This window comes from Lagenorhynchus albirostris, chromosome 5 (assembly GCF_949774975.1).
Source record: "Lagenorhynchus albirostris chromosome 5, mLagAlb1.1, whole genome shotgun sequence".
In the NCBI taxonomy this organism is placed as follows: Eukaryota; Metazoa; Chordata; class Mammalia; order Artiodactyla; family Delphinidae; genus Lagenorhynchus; species Lagenorhynchus albirostris.
Genome location: NC_083099.1, coordinates 139,309,683 through 139,321,552, shown reverse-complemented (window position 1 = coordinate 139,321,552; position 11,870 = coordinate 139,309,683). Strand labels below are relative to the sequence as shown.

Genomic DNA, 11,870 nt, shown 5'->3' with positions numbered 1-11,870 from the left:
GGGGTCTCTGGATAGACCACACTTTGACAACCACTGACACTGGCCCTTCTGGCGATGTGGTATAGTTACTGCCTCGATTCTAGAACCCACAGATCTAGTGTTGTGATATGATCCAGGGTTGAAGTCTGGCTTAGATCATCAGACATGAAGGTAGAAATTGGGGGTAGGGGAAAACTGAGGTGGGCTGCAGGCGTTAAACTTTCTTTTTAGTGTTTATTCGTCTCTTTTGAGTTTTTAAGTGGTTAGTATTTTAGTGACGACAGGAAGCGGGTTGTAGGTGGCGCATTGATTTTTTGCTCTTATTTATTGAGCACATGCTGTGGGGTAGTCATTTTGCTGAGTGCTTTCTCTTGCTAAAATTAGTTTATCCTTTGCATGGCTCTTAACATACAAAGGGTTTGAATCGAAAGAATCGGGTGTTAGTGGAAATTTAAAGGTGCTGTAGGTCCTTTAATTGTGTGACGGCTTTGCTCTTGTGTGAATCTGTAATACCCAGAGATTCTTTTGTATATTGGGCATAAGAGGGTTTCACAGTCCTTAGATTGGAGGCAAATTCTCAGAAAAATTCTCGGAAGAACTTAGGTGGAGAGGGAAAAATCTTCAGCTCCCAAATTCTGTGGGGTAACAATGTGTGCTCCCGGCAGCGGAGTTGATACTGCGCCGAGCCAGCCGCCGGGACTGGGGCGGCGGCTTCAGTACTCATAAAGGAGTGATTTGAACTCTGACCACTCTTTATGGACACAACACTACATTAAATCGCAAACGTGAATGTTGGAGTTGCCCACAGTGAGGTGAATCCAAATACCCGTGTAACGAACACCCGGGGTATGTGGACGGCATATGCTTTGGGAGTTGGCTTGCTTCGTATCGTTTTACTCAGTATTCCTGTTGCCTGGACCTTAACAAATGTTATACCTAATCTGGGGATGTATGTATTTTTGCATGCAGTAAAAGGAACGCCATTTGAAACTCCTGACCAGGGTAAAGCGAGGCTCCTAACACACTGGGAACAACTGGACTATGGAGTACAGTTTACATCTTCATGGAAGTTTTTCACAATGTCTCCAATAATTCTATATTTTCTGGCAAGTTTCTATACGAAGTATGATCCAACTCACTTCATCTTAAACACAGCTGCTCTCCTGAGTGTGCTAGTTCCCAAAATGCCGCAGCTACATGGTGTTCGGATCTTTGGAATGAATAAGTATTGAAATGTGTTTTGAAACAACAAAAATGTTTACAGCTACTGAGTTTTTTGTAAGGAAGGGATGGGTACTAAACTGCACCGTTTCTGTGATAATGTGAAATGAGAGGTAGCTACATTGGAGAGCCAATTGCTGGTTCTTCATATGCTGTTTTGAAGTGCAGATTCTTATGAGAAGATGCCTTTGTTTAACGCATCTGGTATCCTTCTGTAGAGAGGCTTCAGAGGCAGGCTGGGCAGGCCCAGCTTATAAGTTAAATGGCTATAAAGTAAAGGTGTAGTAGATAAATCCAAGGAAATAAGAGATTTATAAGAAACTAAGTCCAGCTAAGCTTATAATGAATGGGCATTATGTTAAGAGAAGAAAACGTTTAATCATTCAGTCATGGTCAGTTTAAGCAGAGTTACATGTAAACAAGAATCATTTCTTTACAAGTTTATTATAGATTGTTTTCATTACCATGCATATTCCTTTTGTGTTCTGTAAGAGGATATATATCCTCTTGTTTTATACAAACCAATTCCTACCTTATGAATATACTTTTTTGGTTTTGCAGCCTCAACATTGTGTTGATAGATGAGTTCATTTTTACACTTATTAAGTTACTGAGTTCATGAAGGTCCACCCTCACGACTGACTGATGATAGAAGATAGTTAGGCACCATAGAAGCAGCCTCTGAGTCAGCCTTCTAATTTTGGAACAAAGTGGGTTTTGCTGCCTTTCCAGATACAAGGCTGCTAAACGAATTAAGAAAAGAATTTATTTCTCGTAATTAAAGCATATGGTAACTTAAAGGTCTGCTGATTTGGTTGAGCAATCTAATTGTTGAGGTCTGCCATTCTTTTTTTTTTTTTTTTTTTTTTTTTGAGGTCTGCCATTCTTTAGCGATGGAAATTTAAAATGGACAACTACATAGCCAACCTGTGATCTGAAAGAAACTGCTTCTCTAGCAATACTATCAGAGTAAATAATGGAGTCTTTTTTTAGCAGGTCTGCAGTAAGAGATAGCATCTTTTCTTAGTCATCCTGCTCTCAGTCTCCATACTTTGCCCATTAACATTTTGCCTGTCAATACATGAGTCTTAGTATAGATAACTCAGAATGGTAACTATTTCCAAAGCGGCAACCACACTGAATCCTTGCGACTTAAGAGAAGCTTTCTATAGTTGCTGACATTAATTGCAAGAAATAACTATATTCTACTTTGAGAAATAAACACGTCGAAAAAAAGTTCTGATATGTGGCGAAACTGAAAAACCTAGTAACATTTGTAAGCAAAATTGAGTGAAAAGAATTATAATACCAACTTAAAAATCAATTTGTTTCAAACTGACTTTTGGGGGTAATGATCATTGTTCTGTATTTCAAAAGTATTGAGTTTAGAAATCAGTTGTATAGTAATGCCTTTGTATGTTTGTCTTTTCTCACGGATTTTTAAATAACCAGTAATCTATACTTTAATAAATTTTTCTTTGGTGTAAAAAAAAAAAAAAGTGTGCTCCCTGTTGGAGATCCACTTTTTACAACTGAGACACATGCCTTGGGGCCCTGGTGTGATTGGCAGTGACTTCATTACGTGGTGGCTTCTTCAGGTACAAGTGAACAGATCACATTTGAAAAATAGATTTGGGTAATTTCATACAGCAACAACATACTTGTCCCCTAAAATAAGACTGGTGAAGTATATTACGGGACATCCATGCATACAATGGAACGCTACAAGGGGTGTGCCTTTTATGTACTCATGAGATGGTTCCAGGAAAGAGTGTTAAATTACAAAGGAAAGTACAGCAAGTCCCCGACATACGATACTTGAAGTTGCGAACTTTCAAAAATGTGAACGTGTGTTCGCATGTCCAATCACGTAGGTTAGTTCCTGTGTCTGGTGAATGTTGTCATGTGCGTGCACCCTCTACAAGAGGTTGTGCTTTTGTGTACTTTACCGTACAGTACTGTATAGAGTACAGTATCTTTATTTCAAGCTCAGAACCTGTACCATCAACGTCAGGCGTGAATGACATTGCAGCCTGCCCTCCGTCTCCTGTTGCTGACGACGCTTCAGCTCTACCATCTTCCACCTCCTCTCCGTCCTCCAGTCAGTAACTCTTCTTGCCTGTTCACTTGATGCCAGCCCCTTTATGCCAGCTGTTGTACTGTACGACTGTATTTTTCAAGATAATATACTGTAAGATTTAAAATGTTTTCTTTGTTTTTTGTGTTTTTTGAATGTATTATTTGTGTGAAAAGTATCATAAACCTATTACAGTGCAGTACTATATAGCTGATTGTGTTAGTTGAGTCCCTAGGCTAACTTTGTTGGACATACGAACAAATTGGACTTACGAACGCGCTCTCAGAACGGAACTGTACAGAATAGGGTATAGGGTATGCTACCGTTTGTGCAAAAGGGGGGGTATCCATTTGTTTGTATTTGCATAATAATCTCTGAATATTATTAGATAGAAGGTAATATGTAAAACCAGCCACTAAGTGTGGAGGTTTGTTGGATGGGGCAGGAGGGAAACTTCTTGGTTTTATACCTTCTCACACTTTTTGATAACAGGCAAGGATTACCTCGTCAAACATGAACTATGTCTAAAAATAATTAAAAACCTAAAATAAAATCCAGATGGAAAGCAGCCCAAATCCTTTTCACTAAAGCCCCTTTTGCTTTTTCTAGACAAGAAGGAGCCCCGCTGAAAACGAGACAGTCCTGCTGTTGACGTGAGCAACCTTTTCGTTTTAACGGACGTCAGACTTTCTGACTGCATAACGGTGATAAATGCAAAAAGGCATGCACTAAAATTGGCTGAGGTTGGCTCAGCAAAACCAACCTTTATGGATCCACGTCGCGTCTCATTGGCTTGGTTTTAGCAAGGAAACACACAGACCCAGTGTTCAGAACTGCTGGATCGAGGGTGGGAGTTTTACAGTTTTCTTTGGACAGGTTTCAGGGGCTGTGAACATTCTTGGAGAGAGGGCCTGAGTGTGCAAATGCGTTAGGTTAGACCCCAAGGCACACCCTTGTTTAGCCCGTCCCCGTCCCCGGGAAGGATGTAGTGCCAAGCGGGGGCAGGTACTTAGCCGACTGGGGTGACAGGATTGCTGTGTCTCTGGGGAAGCTCTCAAGGAACAGCAGCTAAAGAAGGTAAGTGGCATTCTCAGTGCAGGCGTGGTGGGGATGGGTTCTGGGGATGTCTCAAACCTAGCAGTAAAGAAAAGGATTTTGGGTCCTGACAAAAATGACCATTTTCACAAATGAACTTATTTACAACACAGAAATAGGCTCACAGATTTAGGAAATAAACTTATGTTTACCAAAGGGGAAAGGTGGGGGGAGGGATAAATTAGGAGGTTGGGATTAACATATACACGCTACTATATGTAAAATAATCAACAAAGACCTACTGTATAACACAGAGAACTCTGCTTAATTTTCTGTGATAACCTATGTATACATGGGAAAAGAATCTGAAAAAGAATAGATAGACGTATATGTATAATTGAATTACTTCGCTGTACACCTGACACTAACACAACTTCAGTATAAAATAAAATTTTAAAAAATGATCATTTTCAAAATGTTTCAAAAATCACGTGATTCTCATACGGTTACATAGTGAATATACATCAGAGTTTTAGTTTAATTAATGAGGAGACAGAGGTTTGAAACATTCCCCCTTTTCTCAAATATTCCTGCTGTGCACCAGTGAGTGTCCAGTGCCCGCAAATGGCAAAGATGGCCATCAGGACAGGTCCAAGCTAAGTCAACCTGTCTAGGCTTCCTGGGTGTCCCGCCTGTGTGCCGTCCCGCCTGTGTCCCCACACTCAGAAGCGACCTGCTCTTGGTTTACTGCTCAGTTGTAATTTCTTAAATGGGGGTCCCATGTTTTCACTTTGCAATGGGCCCCCAAATTTTATAGCCACCTTGCACTTAACTCATTGTACCTGGAACCAGAGTTCCATGATAGCTTTTTTTTTTTAATTAACTGTGTCAGGTCGAATATGCTTTAAAACAGAGGTCTGCTCTTCTTGAATTTTATTTCATTTTAAACGCGCTCTAAAGATTGGTTTTCTATAAGAGGCCATCTGTCTACTCAGGAGTAGTTTTGTACAATAATCCCTGATAATTAGCTCATAATCTTTCCTGGAACGAGATGTTTGTTCTTAGGATAAGAGGGGCCCGGGAGCCAGAAAAACAGAGCCCCATCTAAGGTAAATGAAACCTGGCACCATCGAGTTATTCTATTAGAGGTACTGAGTGTTTAAACAGCTTTGTCATCAGAGCTGGCTGTGTGTTTAGGTTTGAACTGAAATAGAACCTTTAGTGTGATCGGTAGAACTACCAGAGAAAAAGTCTTCTATTTTTCTTGGAACGTGTGAAGAGTTTTAATTTCAGAGAGTGTATTGGGTAAGCATTTGCTCTTTCACCTGAGAGTACGTTGTGTGTAGTTTTTTTTTTTTTTTTTTTTTTCGGTATGCGGGGCCTCTCACTGTTGTGGCCTCTCCACCGTTGCGGAGCACAGGCTCCGGACGCGCAGGCTCAGCGGCCATGGCTCACGGGCCCAGCCGCTTCGCGGCACGATGGGACCCTCCTGGACAGGGGCACGAACCCGTGTCCCCTGCATCGGCAGGGGGGCTCTCAACCACTGCGCCACCAGGGAAGCCCTGTGTGTAGTTTTGAAAATGCGATGCCATGTCCTACTGCAGGATTAACCCTCAGTTTTACTGAGGATATGTTAAAACAACAAATGCTTCTATTTAAGCAGGAATATTCTAAAGGAACGGCAGGACACTGCCTGGGGAGTAGCCCTGTGTTTTAGACTTCCTGCTTCATCAGGATGTGTCGGGAACAATTGTGTAGAGAGTTACGGTTAAACATCCAAATGAATATTTTCCTTAAAAAATTTAAAATTTATGTTCTTTTGTTTCATTCTACTATCTTCCCTTAGCCTCTCTCTGCATGTTGGAAGATAAATAACTTCCCACTTCAGTTTGAAAGCTCGAAGTGTTCCTTTTCAGTGTACAGCCATGCATATTGTGGGATCCACATTCGGTAGACGATATTGACATCGTTAGCCTATTAACTTTAACATATACAACAACGTCATATGAATTCTATATAATTTTAAGGGTGGCTTTTATACTGGATTATAAAATTATAAATATAAAGACTATAAAATTATAAAATAGCTTCATATATATATATTAGATGATTTTTCTTTTTCTTTTAGCAGTTTATGTTTACAGAAAAATTGAGTGGAAAGTACAGAGAGTTCCCATATACCATCTCACTCCCCCTACCCCCCATTTCCCTGTACTGAGCATCTTATATTAGAGTGTTATATTTGCTACAAATGATGAGCCAATATTGATCATTATTTTTTTTTATTTATTTTTTATTGAAGTATAGTGATTTACAATGCTGTGTTAGTTTCTGGTGTACATCAAAGTGATTCGGTTATATAATACATATATTATATATACACATATACTATATATACACATATAACATGTATACATATATAATATATATGTATATGTACACATACATATTCTTTTTCATTATGTTTTGTCACAGGATATTGAATATAGTTCCCTGTGCTCTACAATAGGACCTTGTTGTTTATCCATTCTCTATATAATAGTTTGCATCTGCTAATCCCAAACTCCCAGTCCATCCCTCCCCCAGCCCTTGGCAACCACAGTACTGATCATTATTATTAGAACAAGTCCCTGGTTTGCATTAGGGTTCACCCTTTGTTGTACATTCCATGAGTTTTGACCCATGTAGAATGACATGTGGTATCATGACGGTATCATACGGAATAGTTTCACGGCCCTAAAAGTCCTCTGTTCTCCACCTTTTCATCCCTCCCCTCCTGCCCACCCTGAACCCCTGACAACCACTGATCTTGATACTATCTCTATAGTTTTCCCTTTTCCATAATGCCATATCATTGGAATAATATAGTATGCAGAGTTTTCAGATTGGATTCTTTTGTTTCGTAAAATGCATTTAAGGTTCTTGCATGTGTCTTTTTGTAGCTCGATAGCTCCTTTTTTAAAATGGCTGAATAATATTCCATCGTATGCATGTACCATAGTTTGTTTATCCATTCCCCTATTGAAAGACATCCTGGTTGCTTACAAGTCTGGTGGCTTTTATGGCTGCCTGGTGATTGGGACTTCGTGCTACCCACCAGCCCCTTGTTCTAGGGTTTCCTCAGACTTGTAAGAGATGAAATTTCCAAGGACGCAAGCCACGAATTAATCAGATGCTTCACTTCAATCAGAATCAGGCTTTCTGCCAACATCTGTTTTGTCGACAGCCCCCATCACCACAGGATCTGGCCTTGGAGCCAGTTTTTCCATCTGTATTTGGAAACATTGCCCATCTTCTCCCTGGCTGGGTGGCCTGTCATATATTCCAAAAACAACCTCACCTCTGTCATCTTTGATGTTATCCTTGGCTAAGTATTCTGAAGGCCCCACGCATTTTCATCCATGCCCTTCGACTACCGTGTTCGTGTTCCTCCCCCTTTCTTGGTTTCTTGGAACACGGTACAGACTATTTCAGTGCTGCTCTAATCATCAATCATTTCCACCTAGTTACAGGAATGCCTAACATTTACTTCTTGCTCTTAAAACTTTAATGTTACTTTGCTTACAAACTTACGTTCTCTGAGCTGGAATACAGCCATCAACGACTAATATTTTAAAAGGTTGCCTGGTTTATTTTTTGTTCTCAGTAATTTTTGTGCACGCAGAGGCATCTGTTTCTTCTGTCAGAGTGCAAATAAGTCACTGCTCAGCTTCCACTGTAAATGTTGAATGGTTTTTAAGTGCATAGTGCAAACGATGATCTCAGAGGCTAGGTGTTCTCTACGCTGACGATAAATTGATAAACAAATGAGGCGGGAGGAAGACTTTCTTACAGGAGGATGCTGACTTGATAAGTGAAATGCAAGTGTTGCAGTTGTAAAAATCATCATGTTGCATGCATCATGGTAAACACTGGTTTAAGCAGAAATATCAATGGATGCTAAGTCGTGTGTGTGTGTGTGTGTGTGTGTGTGTGTGTATGTGTGAGTGTACATATGAGTTAGTCTCCATATGGATTGCATAGATGACTCATTATTTGCAAGGGGGAAATAGACACAATACTGTGCACGTGTCAGACAACACCCTTAACTGGGAATTAACATCCCAGTCGAGGGCAGATGACACTGGGCGCCTCCAGATGGGGTACCCCCAGGAGGATACAGCATTCCATAGGCTGCATCGAGCTGGGAGGCATGGCCTGAATCTAACCAAGAGGAAACATCAAACAAACCCAAGTAGAGGGACATTCTGTAAAATAACTGGCCTGTGTTCTACAGATATCATGAAAAACAAGAAAAGTTGAGCTGTTAAGGGAGATTTAAAAAGGCTCAATAGGCGACAACTAAATTCTGGACCAGATCCTGTATTAAAGGGGATTAAATGCTACAAAGGACATTATTAGAATAATTGATGAAAATGGAATACGGACTACAGATGGGATAAAAGTACTGTGTCAAAGCCAAGTTTTCCGAATTCAGTAGCTTTCCTGTGGATCTGTAAGGGAATATCTATGTTCCTAGGAAATTACTACTTTAGTATTAAGGTGTAAAGGACCATGAATATAACTATTCTAGAGTGGTTCAGAAAAAAAAAATGTGTAAAAGTAGGTTTTTGTGTGTATGTACACATACAGGTAGACCTCATTTTGTTGCACTTTATTGTGCTTCAAAGTTATTGTGTTTTTTTTTTACAAATTGAAGATTTGTGGCAACGCTGCATGTCTGTCAGTGCCATTTTTCTAACAACATTTGCTCACTTTGTGTTTCTATGTCACACTTTGGTAATTCGCACAATATTGAAGAATTTTTCATTATTATTGCATTTGTTAGGATGACCTGGGACCAGTGATCTCTGATGTTACTGCTTATGACTCACTGAAGCCTCAGATGATGGTTAGCATTTTTTAGCAATAAAGTATTTTTTAATTATGTAATTTTTTTAGACATAATGCTATTGCACACTTAATAGACTACAGTACAGTGTAAACATAACTTTTATATGCACTGGGAAACCAAAACTTTCGTGTGGCTTGCTTTAGTACGACATTTGCTTTATTTTGGTGGTCTGGAACTGAATTTGCAGTATCTTTGGGGTATGCCTGTCTGTATGCACATATTTTAAAAGAAGAAAGAAAAAACAGAGCAGGTAGGAAGGAGTGGAGCTATTGGGGGTGGGAGGGGATGGGCAGGTTGCAATAGTCAATAGAGTGGTGGAATAGTGTCCTTGGGCTGCCATAACGAACGGTGTGGCTTATAACAACAGCAATGTATTCCCTCATAGTTCTGGAGGCAAGCAGTCCAAAACCCAGGTGTCTGCAGGGCCACGCTCCCTCTGAAGGCTCTAGGGAAGCCTTGCCTCTTCCTTGTCTCTTTAAGCTCCTGGTGGCTCCAAGCAGTTCTTATGTTGTGGCCACGTCACTCTGATCTCTGCGTCTGTCTTCTTGGCTTTCTTCCCCTATGTGTCTCTCTGTGCATCAAATCTCCCTTTCTTCTTACACAGACACCAGTCATTTGTTTTAGGACCGACCCCAAATCCAGGATGATTTCATCTCGAGATTCTTACCGAATTACATTTGCAGCATCCCGATTTCCAACTCCGGTCACATTTACAGGTTCCACGTGGGCATGGATTTTGGGGAGGGGAACTATTTGATCCACCACAGGGTAGGTCAGGGTGGGCATCAATGAGAAAATAAGATGGAGAGAAAGCTTAACGGAGGTGAGGGGGTGAGCCAGACAACTCTCTGGGTTAAGTGTGCTCCAAGAGGAGGGGTCAGCCTGAACCAAGTCCCCGAGAGGCCGTGTGGCTGGGGCAGAGGTAGTGCTGGGGGATGGGGGAGTTGCAGAGGGACAGGCATCACGGAGGGTCCTGTGGACCATTATAAGGACTCTGCCTTTAACTCTGAGTGAACTGAGGGCGGAAGAGTGACACCAGGTAACCACAGGTGATGAGAACAGGAACAGGGACTGTCAGGAAGTTGGTGTGTGAATCAGGAGTGAGCTGAGGGTGGGCAAAGGGCCAAGACACTGAGAAATGCTTGGGTCCTGGATATGGTTTGAAGGATGGGCCAGCAGGGTTTCCTATCTAATTAGAGGTGGAAGCGGGGGGCTTGGGGGTCGGGAGAGCGAGGGGAAGGAGAGTAGAGAACGACTCCAAGGCCCTTGGCCTGAGCAACCAGAAGGCTGAGGTTGGAGTCGAGGGAAGTGGGGAGTGGTGGGGCAGTAAGTTTGGGTAGAAAGAGCTCAGCTTTCGGTGCACTGGTCGGGAGATGCAGGGGTTGAGGTATTGAGTTGGCTGGTGAATAAGCGAGTCTGGAATTTGGGAGGGAGATCTGGACTGGAGACATAAATTGGTGGGTGGATGGCTTTTGTCCATTACTGGCTTTCCCCAGATGTTAGTATTTTGGGTGACAGAAGGAAAAGGAGTGGGGGAGAGGATAGAGGAAGGAAGGGGAGTAAAGAGATGGCGGGGAGGGTAACTGGAGTTGGACAACCTTACACAGGACCCACGACTTGGGTTTTATTGGCAGACGTGGTGTGAAGGTGAGAAGAAAGGGCTTTGGAATCAGACAGACCTGAGCCTCTGTTTCCACAGCTGTGAAACGGGGATAAATCATCATCGGCATCCAACCCTTGAAGACCCTGCTGTGAGTGAGAACAGAGGTAGAACACTTAGGTTCTATTAAGACAATAACTGTAGCTGGGTTTCCCTGGTGGCGCAGTGGTTGAGAGTCCGCCTGCCGATGCAGGGGACACGGGTTTGTGCCCCGGCCCGGGAGGATCCCACATGCCGCGGAGCGGCTGGGCCCGTGAGCCATGGCCGCTGAGCCTGCGCGTCCGGAGCCTGTGCTCCGCAACGGGAGAGGCCACAGCAGTGAGAGGCCCGCGTACCGCAAAAAAGAAAAAAAAAAAAACAACAGTAGCTAACGTGTCATGGTTCTCACTATGGGCCAAACTCTGAGCCCTTTGCCTGCGTTCACTCATTTACCCTCACAATAGCTACGAGGTAGGTTGATTATTCTTTCTATTTGGGAGCTGGTCATTCTGAGTCACAGAGAGGTTACGCGCTACGTGCCTGAGTTCACACAGCTGGTAAGAGGTGGTGCTGGCGGCGCTCAGGCCATCTGCTTCCAGCACCTACGTTCTTCACCTACACAGCTTCTCTGCATGTGTGCTTGGCATGGACCAAACGCTCAAAAAGTACTCCTGTGTCAAGTCAGGGGCATAACTGCGAGTATCGGGAATTATAAGAAAAGGGGTCCTGGGACAGCCAAGCTGAGGGAGCGACTCCCATAGCTTTCTGCATCCCCCGCCCCCCGCCCCGTAGCTATGAAGCTGAAAGGAAATATGCATGAATGTCAGGCTAAGAGATGAGAAGGAGGGCTCGTTCTGTTCTGCTGACTTAAAATGTTTCAGCAGATCCGCCTGGGGGCACTTTTCTTCATATCCTGTTACCTTTGGACAACGATTTTCTTTATTTCTCTTTTCCTGAATTGCCTATCTCCCTTTGATTTTTAATCTTGTGTGTGTGTGTGTGTGTGTGTGTGTGTGTGTGTGTGT

General features: G+C 42.4%; 1 protein-coding gene across 1 annotated transcript; it reads left to right on the top strand.

Annotated features, from left to right (window-relative positions):
- Positions 1–755: 755 nt before the first annotated feature.
- On the top strand, positions 756–1,559 carry LOC132520332 (ORM1-like protein 1; the record flags this gene model as incomplete). The annotated part of the gene is made up of 1 exon (XM_060149088.1): positions 756–1,559. A coding segment is annotated over one exon (456 nt), but the record flags the coding sequence as incomplete, so codon positions are not given.
- Between the last annotated feature and the right edge of the window lie 10,311 nt (positions 1,560–11,870).